General features: G+C 45.7%; 1 protein-coding gene across 1 annotated transcript; it reads right to left on the minus strand.

Annotated features, from left to right (window-relative positions):
* Window positions 1–1,051: 1,051 nt before the first annotated feature.
* Window positions 1,052–24,330, minus strand: Ppa1 (inorganic pyrophosphatase 1). Its single transcript, XM_004657890.2, has 11 exons — window positions 24,218–24,330; window positions 20,215–20,273; window positions 16,286–16,339; window positions 14,950–15,069; window positions 11,952–12,038; window positions 10,505–10,631; window positions 7,334–7,461; window positions 6,039–6,124; window positions 4,147–4,216; window positions 2,690–2,732; window positions 1,052–1,368 (listed from the first exon to the last, which is right to left on the minus strand). Exons 1-11 carry the CDS (start codon window positions 24,279–24,281, stop codon window positions 1,337–1,339), a joined length of 870 nt encoding a protein of 289 aa, XP_004657947.1. The 5' UTR covers window positions 24,282–24,330; the 3' UTR covers window positions 1,052–1,336.
* Window positions 24,331–25,902: the final 1,572 nt, after the last annotated feature.

Below are 25,902 nucleotides of genomic sequence, written 5' to 3' on the forward strand. Positions count from 1 at the left end.
ACCTCTGGATGTGTGGGGATCAGAGTTGAGCAAGGAAGATTTGGGCCCAGGCAGTGTTCCTCCTACTTTATTATCATCATAATTATTTGATTATCATGGGAAACTTTCCCCTGGGGAGACGTGTGCACACATCTTCACCCCAGACAGGGCTCAGATGGCAGAAGAAAGTACGACCGCACCAATACCAGTCTGGGAACCGGTGCGTTTATTGGGGTTACTTACAGAGCGGAGTGCAGGGTTACCTACAGGAACAGGGAGCCTCCACGACAGCCTCTTTGATGGGGCTCCCGAGTCACGATTAGCCCTCCTGTGCCCTTCAGCCGCTGGGCAAGGTCTTACACACCGCACAAAGTGGTGCATGGGTCTAATTCATTAGCAATGCAAGATACCTTGACACACCCATACTCATTCACTTTGTATGCCAATAAATAAAAAGATATTTTTTCTAAATATTTTATTTATTTGAGAGGGAGAAAGAGGCAGAGAATAGGTGTGCCAAGGCCTCCAGCCACTGCAAATGAGCTCTAGATCCATGTGCCTCCTTGTGCACCTGGCTTATATGGGTACTGGGGAATGGAACCTAGGTCCTTAGGCTTCACAGGCATGCACCTTAAGTACTAGTAAAAGATTTTTTTTTTTTTGAGGTAGGGTTTCACTCTAGTCCAGGCTGACCTGGAATTCAGTATGTAGTCTCTGGTTGACCTCAAACTCACAGTGATCCTCTTACCTAGGCCTCCCAAGTGTTGGGATTAAAGGTGTGCGCCACCATGCCTGGCTGTAAGAGATGTTTTGTTTTTCAAGGTAGGGTCTCACTCTAGCTCAGGTCGACCTGGAATTCACTATGTAGTCTCAGGGTGGCCTTAAACTCATGGTAATCCTCCTACCTCTGCCTCCCAAGTGCTGGGATTAAAGGCGTGCCCTACCACGCCTGGCCAATAAAATAAATTAAAAAAAAAATGGAATCGAAAGTTTACTCATAGAAAAGCAATGCCAAAAAAAGTAGACACGCCTGCCTGACAAAGCTTTCGCGTTAAAGAAATCCTAAACCAAGTTTCAGCAAAATAATTTTATTTCCTAACACATGGTAAACATATACATCCAGTATGTGCTCATCTTGTACATCTATTCACAGACAACTTCTAAATCACAACTGCTTAGATACTGAAGCATGTCCTACAAGTTCTTCGCTGAGACAGGAAAATGTGGAGGTACCCTTCTGAGCATACAGAGCGGTCTCGGGGCACGCAGCCTGGCAGATGAGCTCCACCAGCGGGAAGCCGCGCCAAGCCACTATATGCGCATATAAGACGCCCGCCCGCGCGCCACACAGCTCCCGTCAGTTCTTCTGGTGATGGAACCATTTATCCACTGTGCAGGAGAAAAGAGCAACAAATCAGAACCCCAGCAAAGCATCAATACCACCACCATCCCATAGAGAAGCTGGCTGTGACTCCGCGGTCTAGCGCTCGCCCAGCACAATGCGCCATGTGCATTCACGGCTCTTCCACAGGCGTCCCCAGGACAGACTCCTCTGCAGAGCGGCTCCCCGGCGCGCTGAGAACGAGCTCAGCACTTTTCCCTGGGCTTCCTTACTCTCCATCTTCCTTTCTTTTTTCCTTTCATTAAAAATATTTGCAAGCAAGAGAGAATGGGCACATGAGGGCTTCTAGCTAGCCATGGCAAATGAACTCCAGATGCATATGCCACTTTGTACATATGGCTTTATTGTGGGTACTGAGGTACTGAACTCGGGTCATTACAGGCGAACTCGGGTCATTACAGGCAAGCACCTTAACCACTGAGCCATTTCTCCACCCCTCTTCTTTTTATAGAAACAAGCCTTATTTAATTCTGAATTCAGATTTTTTATCAACCATGATTAATATCTGTATCAGTATTCTCAGTATTGAATCATTTCTTAATTTTATTTATTTATGGGGGGAGAATATGCGTGCATGTCCTCCAGCCACTGCAAACAAACTCCAGACACATGTGAAACTATGTGCATCTGGCTTATGTGGGTTCTGGAGAATTGAACCTGGGTCCTTCGGCGTCACAGGCAAGCACCTTAACCACTAAGCCATCTCTCCAGCCCTCTTTTTTGAGGCTAGGTCTGGCTATGTAGCTCAGGCTGGCCTTGAACTTGTGATCCTCCTGACTTAGCTGCCGGACTTCTGGGACTGTTGGCATGTATCACCACATCTGTCACTTAAGAGCTTTCCTTTTCTTGGCAAGGTCCCTTCCACAGTGTCACAAGACATCCACAAGGAGTCCAAGGAACACAGGCCAACTGTTTGGAAATGGCTACCACACATTTTAACTATTGTCACCACAAATAAACAAGAATGTAAGGTGACGGAGTGGCTAACCGGATTTAAACTTTCTACATTATAGAGCTGGAGGGATGGCTTAGTGGCTAAGGCGTTTGCCTGCAAAGCCAAAGGACCCAGGTTTGATTCCCCAGGACACACGTTAGCCACAGGCACAAGGGAGCACACATCTGTGGCTGGAGGCCCTGGCGTGCCCATTCTCCAACCCCCTCTTTCTCTGTCAAATAAATTAAAAAAAATAAAACTTTTAAACTTTCTACATTATAAACTTGTAGGTCAAAGCATCACAGTGTACCCCATTAATATATATAATTATTTGCATATATATGTAATTTTAATGTAGTGGATGCAGATCTTACCATCTGATGGCAGTGCACAGGCAGATTCACAAGGTGGTGGTAACTGAAAATGAAACAGTAAAATGTGTTAGTCTAATTCCAGAGGGAAAAAGCTAAAAGTAACAAAAACGGCAAAGATTCTGAACAGGAGATCATCCCAATTAATAGGATCTAAAAATTATTCACAGTAATAATGCAGGAGGTGCTAACATGTTCAAGCCTCTTAAGGACAGAAGGCAGGATGTTTTTGAACCAAAGAATAAATACCGACATGCATATGACCATGACTCCCTGCCCCTTTTTACTCTATCTTTATTTCTTTAAGGTTTTAAAATGTTTGCATTTTATTTATTTATTTGAGAGAGAAAAAGAGGGGGTCAGACACCTTAACAATTAAGCCATCTCCCCAGCCCTTTTTAAAAGGATTTTTTAAAAGTTTTTTTTTTTTCAATTTTTAATTTTATTTATTTATTTGAGGCAGAGAGAAGGCAGACAGTAAGAGGATGGAAGACATCTTTGTTTTTCGAGGTAGGGTCTCACTCTAGCCCAGGCTGACCTGGAATTCGCTATGGAATCTCAGGGTGGCCTTGAACTCAGGGTGATGATCCTCCTACCTCTGCCTCCCGAGTGCTGGGATTAAAGGAGTGCGCCACCACGCCCGGCCCATTTTTGTTTTTGAGACATGACCTCGCACTGCAGGCAAGGCTGGCATCAAACTCAATTGTTTTGCCTCAGCCTCCTCAGAGTTGGGACTTTAGACCGGAGCTACCAGCCTGGTTTTGTTCTGCTCTTCACTGCCATGTCAGGGCTCATGGATGAAGGACCGAGGCTCACATTAAGCTGTCCTTTCTCTGGAACTCACTGTGTGGTCGCAGGTGGCCTCAAATTCATGGCGATCTGCCCATCTCTGCTCCCAAGTGCTGGGGTTAAAGACCTGTGCCACCACGCCTGGCTACAGCGTCCTTTCTGAATACTGCCCCATTTACAAGGCAGAAGAAAATCAAGATCATTTTTCTTTGATTTACCATTTGCTAATGGAATGAATGAAAATGATTTGATGATGATCTAGTTCAGCTTTCTGTTAAGTCTAAATCAGGTAATTAAAGTAACACGTAAGTAAAACTTGCTTTGATGGATCGTTTACTTTTTCATGTCTCTTGAGTAATATGTTATGGCAGCAGCTGCACCCCACATTTCCTAACTTCCTCAGTCCTTGCAGAACTAAGTCAAGTACCAGTAGGAACCTACTGCTTATCAGGTGGGAAATGACCGGACAGCCAGTGGGCTCCTGTGCTAGGCATTATGTCCTGGAATCACTGAGTCCAATGGCTGACCAGTGCCACGCCTTCCTTTTCCCCTCAAGTCTACTGGTGCTTATTTCAGCACTTCACTCAGTGAGGACACACGGGAGATTCTAGAATCTTGCTGAAGGAAGTCCTTCCTCTGCCCATGGAGCACCACCCTGTTCTTATACGTACAGCATCAACGATGGCTCTGGCGGCGTCTGGGTCGCACTTGAAGGGGCTCTCCGACACCGTGGTGTTCATGCTGTGTAATGAAACAGCCACAGTCAGAAGCCAGCAGAACAAGGAAACCCTCTCAGTAGGTAACAGATACACTGAAGAAGGAGTTCATGAGATGAAGTCTGGGGTGGTTGAAAGCTTCTTGGCCTGTAACTTCACTTTCTAATTAGTTTGGAAGGTTCAGATGTTCTGGTAGTTTGATTCTGTTCAAATATCTTAGTGATAGTGCACTCATTTAATACTAGCAGTTGGGAGGTAGAGGTAGGAGGATCACTGTGAGTTTGAGGCCACCCTGAGACCACATAGTGAATTCCAGGTCAGCCTGGGCTAGAGTGAGACCCTACCTCAAAAAAAAAAAAAAAAAAGAAAAAGAAAAAAAAGTCTCGCCAGGCATAGTGGCGCATGCCTTTAGCCCCAGCACTTGGGAGGCAGAGGTAGGAGGATCATTGTCAGTTCAAGGCCAGCCTGAGACTACATGGTAATTACAGGTGAGCCTGTACTAGAGTAAGACCCTACCTGGAAAAACCAAAACCATCAAAAAATAAATAAAAATATATAGATGGAACATTATATAATTGGGGACATGCTTATATTTTAAATTTAAAGCATAAAACAAGTTGTGCATGTAACATACTCATTTTTTAAAAAGTATTTTTGTACCCGCCCTAAGGACTGATACAGACCAAGCTAAATTCCCTCCCAATATTAACAGAGGTCTTTGGAAAAGGTGTGATTACAGGTCATTTATTTTTTTCTGTCTCCCAAGTGCTCGGATTACAAATGCCAATATACCTAGCATGAACTTACTGTCTGGGGTTTTGCAGACGCACAATCGCTCCTGCAGAATGTGTTCCTGCGTCTTTCTCTTGTTTACCTCACTGACTACTATTTGCATCACAGTAACGGTAACAGCTACGTGATCTCAGCGCCACTGTCAGAAACTCTTAGATACCAAAGAGGAAGTCTAGTCGAGCACTTGCCTAGTGTGCTCAAGGTCCTGGGTCGGATTCCTAGCAAAACACACAAAACGTGTTTGGGGCCAGGTTACGGAACCTGTCCCTGACTGGTTAAATTCAATCTCCTACATCTTTGTTACGTATTTGTCAAGAAATATCTGCTGGATGATCATTAGCTATTACTATTATTTTGAGAGCATGTCTTGTACTGACTCCCGAGTTCACAGAGCTGGCCAGCAAGCCGCAGGGGTCCTGCTGTCCCCACACTCCCAGCACTGGGACACCTAGGCGGGCTACCACGTCTCGCTCTGACGTGAGTGCTGGGGATCGAAACTGAGGTCCTCCGTGTTGTGCTGCAAACATTTTACCCACGAAGCCGTCCCCTAGCACCAAACAGCCATAGTTATTTATTTATTTCTTTATTTTTTTTTTTGAGGTAGGGTCGCACTCCAGCCCAGGCTGACCTGGAATTCACACTGTAGTCTTGGGGTGGCCTCGCACTCATGGTGATCCTCCTACCTCTGCCTCCCGAGTGCCAGGAGTAAATTCAGGGTGCATGACAGATGCTGGTATAACATATTGCTGTCAGAATACCAGCCTGTGCACTCATGGTACCTATTAGATTCTGAGTCCTCAGATGCCAGCGACTTATCCAGTTTTGGCCTCACTGCTACCTTTATGGATTTCGTTTGTACTTGCTTACAGAGTGTCTCATGAGGACTTTTAAGTTGTTTATATAGTCACCTTTCCATTTATTAAAGCCCTCACGGGCAAACCCAGTTCTTTTCTAAGTGAATGTAAGAGCACATGCAGTGTCGCGTGCTCACTGAAACCTCTGTATAAGGCGGCCTGCGCTGGGTGTTCAACATGCTGAGGGGTGTTCGCACTTACCAACTGATTCCTTTTCCATCCGTTTTCTTAGTCACTAAAGCCTTCCAATAGTCATGAGTACTTTTAATAATATCAATTGCAAAAGCCTGTAATTTAAATAGATGGGCATTATTATAATGGCAGAAAGGTATTTTTTCTCTTATTATCAATATTTCTCCAAAGCCTGATATTATGTTTCTTTTCAATCATTTCCCTTTGTTAAAAATGAAAGTGAATGTTTACAGAAAACACCCAGGGGCGGGGAAGATGGCTCATGGGTTAAAGGCATTTGCTTGCAAAGCCAATATCCAACTAAAGCTAGGCACAGTGTAGCACATGCACTCAATTAAAAAAATATATATATTTATTTGCAAGCAGAGAGATGCAAGACAGAGAGAATGGGTGCTCCCTCTAGCCGCTGCAAACAGACTCTAGACACATGCACCATCTTGTGCATCTGGCTCTATGTGGATAGTGGGGAATCAAACTTGGGTCAATAAGCTTTGTGGGCAAGTACCTTAACTGCTGAACCATCTTTCCAGCCCAATTGGAAGGTTTTTTACAGGGGCAAGAGGTCCTGGTGTGCCCATTCTTTCAACAACGAAACACCAAAACTTTTTTTAAGGTATTTCTCTTATATAAATCTTAACCGCCACCACCCCCCCCCCCCGCTCCCTTTTTATAAATTTTTATTTTTTTCGAGGTAAGGGCTCACTCTAGCCCACAATGACCTGGAAATCACTCTGTAGTCCCAAGCTGGCTTCAAGCTCACAGCATTTCTCTTACCTCTGCCTCCTGAATGCTGGGATTAAAGATGTGTGGCACCACATCTGGCAATTTTTTTTCGAGGCAGGGTCTTGCTATAGCCCAGGCTGATATGGAGGCTCAGGCTAGTCTTGAATTCATGGTGATCCTCCTTCTGTCTCTAGAATGCTGGGATTAAAGTCGTTTGCCACCACGCCCAGATCAAATTTTTATTTATTTGAGGCAGGGCGTGGTGGTGCATGCCTTTAATCCCAGCAGGGAGGCAGAGGTAGGAGGATTGCCAAGAGTTTGAGGCCACCCCGAGACTCCATAGTGAATTCTAGGTCAGCCTGGGCTAGAGTGAAACCCTACCTCCAAAAACCAAAAAAAAAAAAAAAAAAGCAAGCAAGCATATGGGTGTGCCAGGTTCGTTTGCCATTGCAAATAAACTCTAGACACATACACACTTTGGGCGCCTGGCTTTTGAGTAATTTTTTAGAAGGGAACAATATGGTTAAATTATAAGTCTTTATACTAATTGCCCAAAGCTGCAGTTCTGAATGACACATTACCTTGTCTTTAAACTCTGCATTGAAAGCAAACTCATTTTCAGGTTTCCCATCAGGAACCTTGTACCTTCTAAACCAGTCAACAGTAGCTTCTAGGTAACCAGGCTTCAGGCGCTTGACATCATTAATATCTAAAGGGAAAAGGCACATTGTGTGATGCATGATTACACATCAACAAAAGCATTAAGCATGTAGTTTGAAAGAGCTGGAGAAAAGATATCAAAAGGTTCTAGATAAAATCAGGGCTGACCATCTTGTTAAGAACACAAAAATGCCAGCTAGTATCTCTGAAAAGCTGAGGTAAGATAACAGATGGACAAGGTGTAATTGCCATTAGACAGAGAAAGTGATGGAGCCACATAACTAAAGAATCAGTCTGGCAAACATGGGTAGTTTCTAACGCAAGATACCAGCTAAAAAAAGGCAATTGAGCATTGGAGAGATGGCTCAGCAGTTAAGGTATTTGCTGCAAAGCCTAAGGAATGGAGCTCAATTCCCCAGTACCCATGTAAAGCCAGATGCACATGGTGGCACATGCATCTGGAGTGCATTTGAAGTGGCTAGAGGCCCTTGGTTTCCCGCCAGAAATAGATGATAAGATCCTATTGCTGAAGACTCCACATGACTGGGTGGCAAGGTCACTGAGAAATCAACTGGGGCTGAGCCAAAAACTTCCTCCATGTAGACCAGCTGACATAAAGCTGGAAAAAGATGCACTACATGCAGCCCAATGGGAGACAGAGCCATCAGGGGTAAAAACAGTGGACAGTAGAAGCCTTAAGTTTGGCCAGCCAGGTCAACTGACCAAACGGGTGCAATAGTGGCATGTCTGCTCTGGAGGAAACTAACTGCTCTCTAACTGTACTGGAGGCCCACTCTTTGGGAGGAAATACATGCCTGGTACTAAAAACCTAATCAAAAGCTGATGGTGGGGAAGGTCATGAAGCTTAGGAGTATAATGCCTGCTCTTATCTGGCTCAATGCATATATCATGCTTATCAACTGCCCTTTAAGCACTTTACTTAACATTCATATCCATGTATTAATGCTACAATCACTTTTGGTTAGAGAAGCTTCTCTTTTCAGATGGTGGTGACCTTGGGATGACTCAGAGGGCACATACTCAGAAGAAGTGACAGGGGACTGTTCAGCATTGAAATCCCTCTATCACACCTCCCAAGGCTTGGGGTCCATTGTGAAAGAGGCGGCAGAAAGAATGTAAGAGCCAATGGGAATGATCGTGGTTTACTGACTGTAAGAATGGGAGCTGTCAATTAAAAACAAAAGACATCATTATAGAAGAGGGAATAGTAGGAAAGAAGAGAGAGCTCTGTGGAAGTGGGTGGGAAAGGGAAGATACAGGAGGGTTGCAGGAGAGGATTGTGTATATTTTTTAAATAAAGTTTTAATTTTAATTAAAAGAATGGATCTCTCCCTGGAGCCTCTATAGATAGGACCCTGCTGACATTAATTTTCGAGACAAATTCAATCACTAGAAGGACTAACTCGATCATTAACTCGAAGCAGCACTGACATAAAAATAGCTGGGATAGGAATGGGTGGAGCTCACTGACAGAGTAGGCACTTAGTAAGTAAAAGAATGTGTGTTCAAGCGCCTGCACAAAAGTGATTAAGATAAATTAGACACAGTGAGCTTTTCTCAAGACTTCAAAACAAATATAGCAACATCCCACTTAGTTACGGTCAATCCACTATTTAAGCTGGCTTGGGCCCTGTCTCAAAAACAAAAAAAACAGAAAGCTGTAAAATCTTCACGATCTTGGTCTAGACATTGTTTTTATTTGCGAGGGGAGGAGGGGATAGAAGAGGCGTGCCAGGGTTACCTGCCACTGCGAACTCCAGATGCAAGCTCTACTTTTTGCATCTGGTCTTACATGGGCACTGAGGAACTGAACCCAGGCCTTTAGGTTTTGCAAGCAAGTGCCTTAACCTCTGAGCCATCTCTCCAGCCCCAAGACAATGGTTTCTTCGAAATGAGGTCAACAATACTAATAACACAACAAACACATAAATTAGATTTTAGCAAAATTAAAAACGAGTGCTATAATCCCAGCACTTGGGAGGGGTGAGGAAAGAGGCCACTCTTCTGGTCTGAGCAGAGCTACCTGCAACATCTTCTTGAGGGGCAAAATGACATTTAAAAAAAAGGAAACGGGCTGGAGAGATGGCTTAGTGGATACGAAGTTTGCCTGCAACACCTAACAACCTAGGTTCGATTCCCCAGTGTCCATGTACAACCTGATGCATAAACTGACACATGCACCTGGAGTTCTTTTGCAGTGGCTGGAGGCCCTGGCACACCTCTTCTCTCTCTCTGCTTGCAAGTCTAATAAAACTTTTTATGGACAACCTCCGTACATGCCATGATCATAGTCTCTTCTTACCGCCCTCTCTTTACTCCTCCTGACCCCTCCTTTCAACTGGTCACTTTTCTATTTTGATGTTCTGAATCCACCCACCTCCATCAAACCCCCTTTCCAAGTGGTCTCTATTCTATTTTGATGTTAACTATTTTTCTCCCATTATGCAGGTTTTATGTTGGCAGCCACTGTGAGGTCATGAATACCATGGCTGCTTCAAAATGACATCCGATTCCATTTTGCTGCTGTTGTGAATCATGGCCTCCCGGCTCAATGTTCTGGAGCTGAGCCCTGAATTCCCTGACCTCTTGCCTCCACCTCCCAAGTGCTGGGATTACAAGTTTAGGCCACCAGGCCTGATAGTTGTTTACATTTTAATACCAAGTGTAGACAGACAGTCCCTGACAAATGATCCACAATCTTCGGAGGCAGGTAGATCAGGAGGCTCAAGGTCATCCTTGGCTACATATTGAGTTCAAGAGCAGCCTGGGCTTTATAACACTAAATTATATTTCAAACTGATGACTTTTATGGTATGTGAGTATCTCAAACAAAGCAAGAGCACTGAAATGGAGTGGCAACTTACGAGAAGGAAATGATAGAACACCCAACTGAAACTACTACACAACACTGTGAGGTCTTTTCTTTGGGAGAAGAATTTAGTTAGGCAGTTGAGCGCTAGAAAACAATGCCATGGTCAAGGGTGCTGCTCTCAGCCCGAGCTGACCGTCCTGTCAGAGGTTAAGTCGGCTGGGGCTCACTATGATGATGGTGATGCTGAGCCTTTCCTCACCATTGTAATTGGCGGCGTCAGGGTCGTCCACGTTGATGGCAATGACTTTCCAGTCGGTCTCGCCTTCGTCAATCATGGCCAGGATGCCGAGAACCTTCACCCGGATTATTTCCCCTCTTGCACATACCTGAGAACCAACCATCACAGTCAGGACAAATCTGTGCACTGGAGCTTTGAAAAAAGTTTATTTGGTGGATAAAAAGAAATGTCTCACTTATCATTCTTAGATGCCTAATTCTTCCATTTACTTGACCCTTGTTTCTTGAATCAAGTTTTTCTTTTGTCTCTCAAGCCCCTGTGTGTGTTTTGAGACAGGGTCTTCCTATGTAGCTCAAGCTGGCCTAAAAATTGCTAGGTATCCCAGGCTGGCCTCAAGTTTGAGATTCCCCTGCTGTAGCCTTCAAAGCACTGGGATTATAGATGTCTGGCACTATGCCCAACTCCTGAAGCAAATCTTCAAAAGCTGGACAAATGAAATCGTCAATGGTCATATTTAGGTTGAAAAAACAAAGATATACAGAAGCGATAATAAAAGTCCTAAGAAAACAACAGTATAGCTGAAGATACTTAATGATTTTCACATTATCTTTCATTGTGAATAATTAAATCTCTACTGTTTCAGATATAATCCTTTTTATTTATTTTGTCTTTTTGAGGTAGGATCTTGTTCTAGCACAGGCTGACCTGGAATTCATTATGGACTATCAGGCTGGCCTCGAACTCACAGTGATCCTACCTCTGCCTCCCCAGCACTGGGACCAAAAGTGTGTGTGTGCACCACCATGCCTGGCCAGGCGACCCTTTAACATGCTTCCTCCTCCACCGAGTTAAGCCAGTCATAAAGCATGTCATCGAAACTTCCAGCAAGGGCTGGCATGTAGCTCAGTACGTGCAGCATTTGCCTAACGTGCATAATGCCCTGGGGCTCATCTCCAGCGCCGTGTCAAAGCCTGTAACCCCAGGAGGTAGAGAAGGGTCAGCCATGCCACAGAGTGTGTTCAAAGCCATCCTGGAGGACATGAGAGCCTGTCTCAAAAAACACAACTTGTCCCCAGCGCTAGAGCAAGTCTGCTTGAGCATGAGTGTCAACACGGCCTCCAGCTGATGGGCTATTTGGCTCAAGCAGACTCACTGGTCACTGCAGGCCCTTCGGCAGCGTGCCGTGACCAGATGAAACGCGCCACCTTCCCGTGGACTGAGCCTCTGTCCCGAGGCAGTACAGAGCACACGCGGCTCCACTCACACGGTCAGCCACGTGTGTCTATACGCATTCTCCCAGACTAGGTTCAAAGCTGACAATATATGAATGCCTAAACAAAACGTACGTCTTCATCACCCCTCAAGATATTATTTCACTAATAATCGTGTTTCTTCACAATTTGAAGTATGAATGTTGGCACAATTCATTAATTTCATCCTGACAGAAATAAAAGTCAGATTTTATTACCTTACTTCCGATTTCACAAACATCAATTGGGTCATTGTCACCACAACAGCCAGTATGTTTGTCACTATGTCCTGGATCTTCCCATGTCTAAAAAAAATAGTAAAGAGTTAGAGTACACAATTCCCATGTGTACTGTTGACAAAGACCTGGCTGACATGATCAGACAACATCCATGAGGCTTTCTGAAAAAATACGCAGCCTAGAGGTACACAGAGAGTTCCAGATCAGCTTGAGCTGGAATGAGAATAGAGGGTGAGGGGAGAAGAAAGAATTTGACAATTTTCACTTAAGAATTTTAACTACATACAATAATTTCATTTAAATGCTGGAGCTTCTACCAAGCTAACCTAAATGTGGCCTTTAAAGCAGGCAACGCTCTTGCTCAGAACACACACGCACGCTGCTTCAGGCGTGGAGGCGCCCGCCTCTAACTCTAGTACCCAGCAGGCCGAGGCGGAGGCGCTGGGTTAGCATGAATAAGGCCTTTGGCTGAAGGCCAGCACTGCAGCAAGAAAGAGAACGCTTTATGGGCTGGAGAGATGGCTTAGCGGTTAAGCTCTCGCCTGTGAAGCCTAAGGACCCCGGTTCGAGGCTCGGTTCCCCAGGTCCCACGTTAGCCAGATGCACAAGGGGGCGCACGCATCTGGAGTTCGTTTGCAGAGGCTGGAAGCCCTGGTGCGCCCATTCTCTCGCTCTCTCCTTCTATCTAGCTTTCTCTCTGTCTCTGTCGCTCTCAAATAAGTAAATAAAATATTTTAAAAAAAAAGAATAAAAAAATTAAAAAAAAAGAAAGAGAACGCTTTAACTTTAAGGCACTCACTGAATTAGAGTCTCTTTATAACTAATTTCTGAAATACAAACGGGGCTGCAGCAATACTAAAATGGAAATCGTGCCTCTGATGTAAAAGGTACAGTTGCTGGCTAGGAGCCAATGGGGGAAGAAGCCTAAATCACTTTCTTTCCTGGCTAAACTGCACTTAGCATCTCACAGGAAGTGAGTTTTTTAAAAGGCAGCTGCTGTTTGGATTCTTTCCTCCCCAGCCAGAACAGACTGTATTTCTCACGTGGATTTGCTTCCCTACCATCCAGAGAGGAGGTAAGATGAAAGTGAAGGGGACAAAGGAAGACCATTTCCAACAAAGAGGCCCACAGAATGAGAAGCATTTCAGCCACATTTTCTCCACGTCAAAACTGATATGGATTACCAGATCAACCCAAGCACAAAGTACAGTGCTGTACTTAGGGCACATCAATAAATTTGTGATTATCCAACAAACTCGATGAGTCTGACATGTATTTTAGCAACTCTGGGCTGTTTCACAAGATTCTATTTAACAGTTCCACCTAATAGTGACTAGAAGCAAACGAGTGATCAACAAAAACCTGACCGGAACGTGTAAGTGCCACAGGGTCAATGCACGCCCTTCACGTGGAACAGGCACAAGTGTTCACACACTGAAAGAGAACCTCTTACACACTGGCCTTGAGCTGGGGACAAATTAGGACACAAAGCAGCTACCCCTCCTGCTTCAGGGGTGGCCGTTTGGGAAAACAGCAGCCTGTTAGAACTTTGCCACGAAGAGCCTGATCTCAAGGAGAAGCAGGACCCCCACATACGAGGCTTTGAGAACGTGCAAGCACAGGCACTGCTTTGCTCTGCCCGCAGCTGCAGGGACCCAATGCCACTTACGTGTCTGAGGGACGAAGGGAGACGGGTATCCACACCAACCAAAATGTGCTACTGTTTGACACGGGGCTTCAATTCCAGGCTGACCTGGAATTGACTATATGGTCTTATGTTGGCCTTGAACTCATGGAGATCCTCTGACCTTTGTTTCCCAAGAGCTGGGATTGACAGTATGTGCCACTCACTACACCTGGTGAAATCAATGTTTTTAACCACTAACATACACTCTTTTGTTACTTAGTAGACTTGCCACTCAATCTTTATTTAGTGAGGGCTGGGGAGATGGCTTAGCAGTTAAAAGTGTTTGCCTGCAAAGCCAAAGGACCCAATTTGATTCCCTAGTACCCATGTCAGCCAGATGCACAAGGTGGTGCAGGAGTCTGGAGTTTGTTTACAGTGGCTGAAGGCCCTGCATACCTATTCTTATTGGTTCTCTCATCTGCCTGTTTCTATCTCTCTCTCAAATTAAATTAAATTAAAAAAAATCTTTAATGGAAGAATGTATAGAGCTTACAACCAGCTTACAGATGCCAGGCATAGTGGCACACATCTTCAATCCTAGCATTTGGGAGGCAGAGGTAGAAGGATTGTCATGCGTTGCCATGAATTCTGTAGTCCCAGGCTAGCCTGGGCTAGAGTGAAACCCTATCTGGAAAAACAAAAACAGGGGCTGGGGAGATGGCATAAAGGTTAAGACACTTGTCTGAGAAGCCTAATAACCCAGGCTCGATTCCCCAGTACCCATAAAGACAGATGCACAAGGAGGCGCCTGCATCTGGAGTCAGTTTGCAGTGGCTAGGGAACCTGGTGTGCCCGTTCTCTCTCCTCTATGTGCCTCTTTCTCAAATAAACAAAATATTAAAACAAAACAACCATCCACAGACAAACATTTAGAAGAATTTTCAAATGTGAGTTTACACACTGTTAATATTTTCCTTTCATTTAATTTTCAAAGAGTTACTCAAGGAAGTGTTACACTGCTTAAAATAAAAATTATCCTATGTTTTTCAAGTCTACTACAAAATTTTCTATAAGTGTTTGAATCTTTTTACCAAGAGCAGCAAATTTATTTATTTATTTGAAAGAGAGAGAAAGAAAGAGGAAGACAGACAGACAGACAGACAGAAAACAGGCATACCAGGACCTCTAACTACTGCAAAGAACTACAGACACATGTGTCATTCTGTTCATTTGGCTTTACATGAGTACTCGGGAATTGAACCCAGGTCCTTAGGATTTGCAAGGAAGCTCCTTAACCACTGAATTCTCTCCAGCCCAGTAGGCTAATCTGCAGCACGTGTGGCAGCATACCTGAGGGATGGCACCGTAGTTCCAGATATACCCTTTGTACGGGAACAGATTCGCAACGTAACGGAGCTTTCCTTTTTTCACATCTTGCTTAATTGGATTCAGAGGGTCCTTTGTAGCAATCTGAAATAGAATGACAAATGGCCCTAGATTTGGAAGTAAAACAATATTGGGGCATGGTATATGGGTACCCTAGTTCTGCTGTAATGACTAACTTCATCTTTAATGTTTCCATAGCTGAACTAAAGTATCTCTATAATCAGCCATGAAGTGGAAAGCATACATGCATACAGAAGGCCTTAGGAAGGGAAAAAAAAATACTTACAATTCCAGGAAGCAAGAAATAAAATTAGCTGAAACAAACTCTAATGTTGAAGAAATCAAAATAGTAATTTTTTTTTTTTTTTTTAAAGGTAGGGTCTCACTCTAGCCCAGGCTGGCCTGGAATTCACTCTGTAGTCTCAGACTGGCCTCGAACTCACGGCAATCCTCCTACCTCTGCCTCCCGAGTGCTGGGATTACAGGCATGTGCGACACACCTGGCTTAAAATACTGTTTCATGAAAAGAGCAAAATAAAGATTATCCAACTTCAGTTTTCAGTTAAAACATCTGGAATTATTCAAGTATCTGTGAGCACACCGCATGCATTACTGCTCTTGGTGAAAAGATATGATCAGTATAAAAATTTCAACTGCCACGAAATAGGAAAGGAGTTTCACTAGAAAAGGGACAACTATGTCAAGGTTGTCAGAAAGAAATAAACAAAACAAAACTTTCGAAGAGACTGTACAGTTGGGATGGCTAAAGAAGAGTCCTGGATGGATCTGGAGTAAGAGGAGGCCTGGGTCTATAACCCCAGCACTCAGGAGGCTGACAGTAAACTGAAAAAGAGTTGAAGGCCAACCTGGGCCACAGGGAAACCTTGTCTCAAGAAGAGGAAAGCAAAGCACTCAGGAGGCAGAGGTAGGGGGATCACCGTGAGTTCGAGGCCACCTTGAGACTACAGAGCCCAGGTTGGCCTGGGCTAGAGTGAGACCCTATCTCGAAAAAACCAAAAGAAAAAAAAAAAAAAAGAGGAAAGCAAAAGTGAAAAGTAGGAAAAGAAAGGTCCCGCTAGGCTTTGGGGCGTCCAGAAGCAAAGGCGTGGGGAGCACAGCATCACACACCGTCGTCACATAAGGGCCTGAGCCCGGCTGGCACAAGGAAGGCTGGCAGGCAGTGGGAGAGGGAAGTGGGCAACAGACCATGAGCAGACCTTAGGTCTACATGTCTGCAGTCTTTGAGCACATCAACGAGGCCAGAGTAGACGACCGTGTGCAGTCTGGTGACCTGTCTTACCTCCATCTTTGCATTTGACCAGCGTGGGACTTCGACCACCATGTGGAGCACGTCCTGGAAGACAAGGAAGGAGAGGCACACAGAAGCTAGCTTCCCTGACGTCAAGACGGTCACGCCCTTCCCCAGAGGAAAGTGTACATTCCACCAGACCTTTGTTCTAACACCCTAGACAACTCCCTATGTGTGCACAGTTTGATTACATTTACCCATCACCTCTCTTATTCCCCTCCACTGAACCACTCCTCTTTCCTATCTGCTTTCATGTGTTTATTTTTTAATTTCACTTATTATTTATTTATGAGAAAGGGAAGGAGGGAGGGAGAGAATGAACGGGCACGGCAGGGCCTCTAGCTACCGCAAACTCCAGACGCATGTATCACCTTTTGCACCTGGCTTATATGGGTACTGGGGAACCAAACTTGGGTCATTAGGTTTTGTAGGTAAGCACCTTAACCACTAAGCCATCTCCTCAGCCCTTGCTTGTTTTTTTGTGACCCACTGAGGTTTCATGCCTGAGCATGGGTGGAGAGGTTAACCATTGGAGTACAGACAACTTACCAGTGAGTACACCACTTAGAAGTTGATTATCTCCCCTAGCAACCATAACTGGCAACAGCTCCTCTGGGAGGAGCAGGGTCTCATGAGCCCTCCATGCATTCAAGGGCTCAATCTTGTGCAAGATGATCACAGCAGCTGTAGTTTATGAGTATAATAGTATGGTGGTGCATGTCACCACGGGACTCAAACTCAGGGGTTCAAGGTTAACCTGTGTTACACAGGAAGTTTGAAGCCAGAGCAGGCTATACAAAACAAAACAAAAAAAACCACAGGCCAAAACACAAGGCCAGGAGTGGTGGCACACGCCTTTAATTCAAGCACTCGGGAGGCAGAGGTAGGAGGATTACCATGAGTTCAAGGCCACCTGAGACTACATAGTAATTTCCAGGTCAGCCTGGGATAGGGTGAGACCCTACCTCAAAAAACCAAAAATAAATAAATAAATAAATAGTGGGCTGGAGTGATGGCTTAGCAGTAAGGTACTTGTCTGTGAAGCCTAAGGACCCATGTTTGACTCCCAATATCCCACTAAGCCAGACGCACAAGGTGATGCACGCACAAGGTGGCACACGTGTGGAGTTCTATTACAGTGGCTGGAGGCTCTGACGCACCAATCCTCTCCCTCTCTCATTTTCACTCACTTTCATTAAAAAAAAAAAACAACCAGCCAATCTGCTGGGCTTGCTTCAAAAAAAAGAATTAAAAAAAAAAAAAAGAAAAGGCCTGATAATAAGCTAGAGAGCTGGATGTGGCAGATACTTATACTCCAGGTATACTCCAAGTACTCTAGGGGGCTGAGGTAGATTTTGAATTTATTCCAGGTCAGCCTGGGCTAAAGTGAGACCCTGCAAAACCAAAACAAAACTTAGTTTTCAGCAGCAGTATCCTAGGGGTTCACAAGATGGCGCTGTTGCCCACAGGGAAACAAGAGGTCCGAGAGATGGCTTGGTGGTTAAGCCACTAACCTACAAATCCTAAGGACACGGGTTCTATTCACCAGTACCCATCCTCTTTCCCCCCTCCCTCCAATAAATAAAATGTTTAAAAATATATCAAGGAGGGAGGTGGCGACAGGAGATCAGGAGTTCAAGGCCAGCAGTGAATTCCAGGTCAACCTGGGCTACAGTGAGACCCTACCTTGGGGGAAAACAAAAAAGGACAAACAAGGTTGGAGATGTAGCTCAGTTGGTGGAGTGCCTGCCCCCACCTGGTTTCCTGCTCAGTACTGGATGACAACTGGACGATTGGGCAGGTGGTATACATGTGTAATCCCAGTACTAGGCACATGGAGATAAAAGATCAGTTTGAGATCAGTCTGGGCTACATGAGACCCTAGCTCAGTGGTTAAAGGTGCTTACTTGCAAAGCCTGGTCAGGGCCTGGGTTCAACTCCCCACTATCCACAAGAAGCCCGATGTACAAAATGGCACATGTATCTGTGGATCATTGCAAGTGGCCAGAGGCCTTGGCATACCCATTCTCTGTTGTTGTTTTTTAAAAGAACTTGGGGGCTGGAGAGATGGCTTACTGGTTAAGGCATTTGCCTGCAAAGCCAAAGGACTTTGGTTCGGTTCCCCAGGACCCACATAAGCCAGATGCACAAAGTGGTGCATGCACATGGAGTTTGTTTGCAGTGGCTGTAGGCCCTGGTGCACCTATTCTCCCTCTCTCTATCTCTCACTCAAATAATAAATAACATATTTAAAAAAAAAAAGAAGTCAGGTGTGGTGGCACACACCTTTAATCCCAACGCTCACAGAGGTAGGAGGACTGCTGTAGGTTCAAGGCCAGCTTGGGACTACAGTGATACCCTATCTCCAAAACAAAACAAAACAAAAAAAAAACCCAATCCTAAACTCCTGGTCTCTCAGGAAGGAATCAAGTGCAGCGCCTTGGGATCTGACCAGCACCGCGTAGTATAGAGATCGAGTAACCGCCTCAGGCCGGCCAGCCCTGTCTAAGACCCACTGCCACAGCGAACCCTGAGCCAAGATGCTTTAAGGTGTCTCCTCAGTTTCCTATCCTGAAATGTCCTGAAGCATCTTTATGAGCAGGAGCCATGACTAAGATCAACCTGGCCCTTCACTCGAGAACTGTCCAATTACAAACACCCACCTACGTGTCAAGCAGTTTCCTTCCTCAGCATACCTGTACGCAATGGGACCTTCTCATTCAGGCGTCATTGTGAGGCACTTCTAGTGTGATGTACACATTCCACAAATAGGTAATTCAATCCAACCAAAGGAGACAGGTTAAAAGATGGGGAGGATTTAGCAATTCACACTAATGTCCAAGAAATCAGATGGAACACACATTTGAGTTCCTGAGTCAATACAATTTGGAGACTCCATAGGAGGATGTTCACATGGACTGTGTGTGGACACTGAGCTGAGAAAGGCCTATAAGCTGTGCTGCCTTTCAAAAGATTAAAAGATTATTTGCACATGTGGGTGTGTATGGGCACACCAAAGTCCCTGGCTGCTGAGCTACCTCCTCAGGTCTAAATATCCATAGTTACCTTTTTTTTTTTTTTTTTAGGTTTTATGATCTCACTATAGCCCAGGCTGACCTGGCATTCAAATGTAATCTCAGGGTGGCCTCGAACTCACAGTGATCCTCCTACCTCTGCCTCCTGAGTGCTGGGATTAAAGGCATATGCCACTGTGCCCACCAAAGCTGTTTTTTTAAACATGATTACTTAGAAATTGTAAAAATATGGGCTGGGGATATGGCCCAGTGGTAGAACATTTGTCTAACATGCATGAGGCCCTGGATTTGATTTTCAGTACTGGTGAGAATCACCCACCACCCAAAGAGCATGAAAGAAAGTAGACTTTCTTTTCCCCAGGAAAGCAAAGAAATCTGTGCTAAGATTAAATCTTTTCAGTTCACTGGTGTGTATCAAAACAGTCAGTTCTTTTTAGAAGTCTGTGTACTTACCTGTATTAACACATTTGCAAATTCTATCTACTAGCCTATTAAAGTACTGAGTTTTCTTGTACTCATTGAATAATCTAGTGTGCTTTTCACTATTTAGCAAACTTCCCACAGTCAAAATTCTGTGCTGGCTACTCGCTTATTTTAAAACCACTAATGAAGTATAAAGATTTTAGTTCCAAATGTGCATACAGAGAGGACCAATGTGGTTCCCTGCCCCCCAAAAAGGGTAGCTTAAAAATCTCTCCCTCTATTCCTTCTCTAACTTACAGTTGCTTCTTTAACCCAATAGTATGCTTGAAAACTCACTTATATACTCATTGAAACTTTGCAAAATGAGGCATTTTAAGCACTTGTTGAAAGACACGTAAGAAAATCTGTTTGTACAATTAACCAATGTGAACAAAGACCACGTTCAAGACAGGGATTTCTTACCTTATCTGCATAAATTGGGATATCATGAAATGGAGAAATATATTGCCCCTTTTCGTTTTCTGTAAAATAAATTAGAGAAGCTACTGTGACTAATTATATTTCCAAATGCCTTAAAGTATACTCTTTTTTTTTTTTTTTTTTTTTGGTTTTACCAGGTGGGGTCTTGCTCTAGCCCAGGCTGACCTGGAATTCACTATGCAGTCTCAGGGTGGCTTCAAACTCATGGCAATCCTCCTACCTCTGCCTCCCAAGTGCTTGGGGTTAAAGGTGTGTGCCACCATGCCCAGCTGAAGTATACATTTTTTTAAATTTTTAAATCTTTATTTATTTATTTGACAAAGGGGGGGGGGTAGAATGGGTGGGCCAGGGCCTCCAGCTACCGCAAACAAACTCTAGACACATGCGCCACCATGTGCATCTGGCTTATGTGGGCCCTGGAGAATTGAACCTGGGCCCTATGACTATGCAGGCAAGTACCTTAACTACTAAGCCATCTCTCCAGCCCTGAAGTATACTTTTTTTTTTAAATACCAAGATTATATTCCCAAGAAACCAAACCAAAGGACTAGAGATACAGCTCTGTGGACAGCTCTCATTTAGCATGAGCAAGGAACTAGATTTAATCTAGTAGCAGAGGAGAAACAGTGGGTGAAGGGGGGGAAACCACCCCAACAACAAGTGTAGTGGCACATGCCTATCTTTTTAACACCTGGGAGGTAGGATTGGTGGAAGCAAGAGGATCAATCCAAGGTCCTAAGAGTCCATACAGAGGTAAGGGCCACCCTGGTCTACATGAGATTTTGTCTCAAAAATATCAAGAAAGCAAACAAAAAAACTGGTTGCAGCCAGGCATGGTAGTACACCCCTTTAGTCCCAGCACTGGGGAAGCAGAGTTAGGAGGATCTCTGTGAATTTGAGGCCACCCTGAGACTACATAATGAATTCCAGGTCAGCCTGAGGTAGAGTGAGACCCTACCTCGAAAAACAAACAAACAAAAAAGAATTGGTTGTATATTTTGCCTTTCCTGTCCTTTTCCAACACCAAGTTTCCATCCTATGTACTGTGAAAGCATGTAGCAGGTATTAATCCCTGTTCTGAGAGCAGGAGTTACCTTATCCCCAGCCCAGCAGTGCTTAGTATGCAAAAGGTGATCAAATTGCTTTTGACTTATCTTATTTCAGTTAACTATTTACAGAAAAAAAAATTTTTTTTAATGCCTACAGAGAAAGGAGACCAACTTGCTATATTAGAAACCCAGGAAGTGATACTTCATATAAGCAGACATGATTTCCCTTAAGAATAGTCAGGTTGCAGGCTGGAGAGATGGCTCAACAGTTCAGGTGCTTGCCAGCAAAGCCTAACGATCTGGGTTCGATTTCCCAGGACCCACATAAAGCTACATGCACAAAGTGGCCCATCTACGTGGAGTTCATTTGCAGTGGCTGGAGGCATGCATCTCTCTCTCTCAACTTGGAATTAAAAAACAAAACAAAACACTATTGGGCATGGTGGCACATGCCTTTAATCCTAGAATTTAGTAGGCAGAGGTAGGAAGACTACCATGAGTTCGAGGCCAGCCTAAAAGTACACAGTGAATTCCAGACCAGCTTGGGCTAGAGCAAGCCTCTATCTCAAAAAACAACAAAATGGGGCTGGAGGGATGGCTTCGCGATTAAGGCGTTTGCCTGCAAAGCCAAAGGACCCAGATTCGATTCCCCAGGACCTACGTTAGCCGGGGGTGCAAGCGTCCATTCTCTCTCTCTCTCTGGCAAATAAATAAAATATTTTTAAAAAATGAAATAAAAAAAGAATAGCCAAGTTGCAACAACCCCATTTGTATATTCTAGTCACAACTATGATATCTAGAAAGTAATTTTAGGGCTGGGGAGATGGCTCAGCAGTTAAAGTTGCTTGTTCGCAAAGGTTTCGACCCTGGTTCAAATCCCCAGAACCGTGAAAGCCAGATGCAAAAAGTGGTCCATGCATGCAGAGTTCATCTGCAGCAGCAAGAGGCCCTCAACTGCCCATTCTCTCTCTCCCCACCTGACATACCTATCACACTCTCTCTACACCTTCCTAAAATAATTAAAAAAAAAAAAAAAGAAGTAACTTTAGATTGGCATGGTGGTACACATTTGTAATCACTTGCGGGGTGGAGGCAGAAGGTCTCAAATGTAATGGGAGCACAGTTAAGAAGCACTTAGAATCACATAGTTGGTTCAAATTATTGGTATTTACTTTTTATTTATTTATTGGGGGGGTAGATAGAATGGGCAAGCCAAGGTCTCTAGCCACTGCAAAGGACTCCAGACATATGTGCCACCATGGGCATCTGGCTTATATGGGTTCTGGGGAGACAAACCTGGGTCCTTAGACTTCATAGACAAGGGCCTTAACTGCTACGCCATCTCTCCAGCCCCAAATTATTGGTATTTCTTTTTTAAATATTTATTTATTTACTTGACAGAGAAAGGGGGGCACAGAGAGAGAAAATGGGCGTGGCAGGCCCTCCAGCCACAGCAAACTCCAGACACGTGGTTCCTGGAGAATGGAAACTGGGTCCTTTGTCTTTGCAGATAAACGCCTTAACTGTTGGTATTTCGTAAGTACCATTTGATAGTTACTTTAGCCTAGGCGAAACTGAATGAGTGGCTTTGGTTCCCACTAACAGACCTCAAATATTGCCAATACATCATTTAAGTGAAAACAGTGTGTTTCTTCTCATGTAACCAGAACACAATTCCCAGAAAACCACCAGCCTTCAAACCAGTCACTTTTTAAGGCCATTTACAGGGGAAGATCTGTAGTCAACCCTATTTCCAGAAAAGCAGCACAGGCAAAAGTTCCTATCCTGTCCGTTCTTAATTCTGAAAGGGAAGTCAACCGGGGAGTCCCACCCTTCCTGGATTTCACCTGGTGGCTTCATCTTTGGTTACATGGGTAAACTTTCGATATCATTTCTTTTTCCTCCCAAACCAGGCTGGGTCTAGGCGAGGCACTTTGTTTATTGTTTCCTTATTCCCAATCCATCCCCTCTCCTCCCTGGTCTTCCTTCTTCCAGTAACAGACTTCGTTGCATCTTCCCAATAAACTGTAATGAGGTCGTTCGAACAGAGTGGCCTTTTGATGTCACATTTCCAAGGCCTCTGGTACCCACATTAATCTTTCCTAGTTGCTGGGGATGAGAGGGTAAGATAACCCTCAGGTAGGTTTTTTTTCCTGGACGCACAAGGGGTCCTGGGTGCGCCAAGGAAGCCTGCAGCCTCCTGATTTCTTTGCAGGACTTGGGGTACTAAGTACCGCCGGACTCTGCCCTTGCATCAAGATAAAAAACAAACAAACAAACAAACACTTGGCATCTCCCACTCCTGCTCCTCAGTTGACGTCACTTGGGTGACTGCAGAAAGCTGTTTCATAATGAGCGTTCCCAGCACCGGCGCTACGAGACGACCTGGAGGAGGATGGCTTCACTCCCTGGAGGAGGGGTCCAGCGTGATCTGGGCCTCAGTTTCCCCACAGGCAGAGCGAGGGGGGAGGGCCTGACCTCGCCGGGCGCGGACACCCCGGACTAAAGCGGTGGAATTAAGGTCTCTGGGGTAAGTGGCCGCCCTCCCGCTCCCCTGTTCGCGCGTTCTCTGGACCAGCAATCCTCTTACAGGGATGGTTTGACCTCCGGGGACCTTCCTAGGGGGGCGCGTGGGTTTCCTTCCCCATCACTCCCGCCGGAGAGGGACTCCCGGGGGCTCCCCAGGTTCGGATCCCAAGGGCGGGGGAGGGGGGGTTGGGCGTCAAGGGCAGACAAGCATCGCTCTTCGGCGCAGGGACGACGACGTTAGGACCGAGCCGCCCACGGGGAGACGGAAGCCCGCGCATCCTCCCTCCCTGCCGGCAAGGGCCGAGGGACGATCCCCTCAGCCCCGAGCGAGGGCCGCCGCGGCACGCGAGGCCCCGCAATGAATGGACGAGCCCGGCGAAGCGACGCCACGGGCCTCCGACACTCACTGAGAAACACTCGGTACTCGAGGGTGAAGGGCGTGGCGCGCTCCTCGCTGCTGAAGCCGCTCATGGTGCCCGACAACCGGCCAACGCCGCCGCCGCAGAGACAGCCACCGGCCCCGCACGCGGCGCCCGCCGACAAGGAGACAGCGCCCGCGCCTGCGCACCGCGAGCCGGACGCCGCGCGCACCCGGCCGCGCCTTTAACGCGCTCCGCTCCGCCAGCCCCGCCCGCCCGCGCAGGCGCACTGCGCGCGGCGCGCCTCCCGCTGGCCCCGCCCCTCCCTGGGGACCGCCCAATGGCCGAGCGCCTAGGCCACGTGGCCGGTGCCGCGGCTCTGACTCTGTGCTCGCTGCGCTGTCCGTGGGCTTTGGGGGTGGGGGACGGGGCGTAGACACCCCAACACACACACGCACACACCCCTCCAGCCTGGCACACGGGAAGCTCTCCTTGGACTCTCGCACGCCTCCTCTTAGAGCAATTCCTTATCTCGGAGGCGTTCCCTAAGTCACCAGCTTGCTGCCCTGGCCCTGCTGGCCAAGGCTTAATTAAGGGTGAGCGTTTGTTTCTGATACGTTTCAGCAAAAGTTGAGGCCTATGACGGACACCCTCTGATGGCTCTATCAGCAAAGGACTGTTTTGTTTTGTTTTGTTTTTTTCCCCACCACCCCACGCCACACTTTTTTATTTTATTATTTTTGTTTTGTGGTTTTCGAGGTAGGGTCTCACTCTAGCCCAGGCTGACCTGGAATTCACTAAGTAGTCTCACGCTGATCTTGAACTCGTGGTAATCCTACCTCTGCCTTCTCCCTTGTGCATGTGCCACCACGCCTGGCTTGCCTCCCGTCGCATCTAACTCTCCCCCAAATAAACCTCATCATTTACCTTTCTCTGAGTCCGTCTTTTCAGTAGTTTGCTGATGTGGTTAAGAACTTGAGAGGGGCCTAGCACGGAGTTCTGATCCCGCAGAACGCTCTCTCTGCCGCCAACACTGGCTCTTCCACTGGCTAGTGTAGGATATGGGGCAGAGCTAACCTTCCTGATTCAGTTTCTCAGCTGGGAATTGGACACACACGAATAGTCACTTTAAAAAATATTTCATTTATTCGAGGGAAAGAAAGAGGCAGATATGTATAGAGAGAGAGGGTGGACGCGCCAGGGTCTCTGGCCAGTGCAAACGAACTGCAGACACATGCGCCACCTTGGACATCCGGCTTTATGTGGATACGGGGGAATCGAACCTGGTCCTTTGGCATTGCAGGCAAGCAGCTTGACCACTATACCATCTCTGCAGCCTTAATAATCACTATTTTATGGATTGTTGGGAGAGTAAGTGATTCACACTATCTGTCACATAAGACTTTGGCCAGGGAACAGAGCCCGGCTTTTTGTCAGCAGTGAGGAAGTGTGATTTGTTACTCCAGCCCCAGATGAGGATTATTTTCTGCCTGTCTCCTTACCAACGCACCCCACATCCTCTGGGACTTGAGACAGAAGCACTGAGGTCAGGACTCAGAACTCGTTTTTCTACTTCTCTTTCAGCTCCTCAGACCAGACCTCCACCCCTCCCCTCAGAAGCCAAAGTCTTATGTGACAGATAGTGTGAATCACTTACTCTCCCAATCCTACATGACATCTATCTGTCTGTCTGTCTGTCTATCTATCTACCTACCTACCTACCTATTCAAAAT

This window comes from Jaculus jaculus, chromosome 18 (assembly GCF_020740685.1).
Source record: "Jaculus jaculus isolate mJacJac1 chromosome 18, mJacJac1.mat.Y.cur, whole genome shotgun sequence".
In the NCBI taxonomy this organism is placed as follows: domain Eukaryota; kingdom Metazoa; phylum Chordata; class Mammalia; order Rodentia; family Dipodidae; genus Jaculus; species Jaculus jaculus.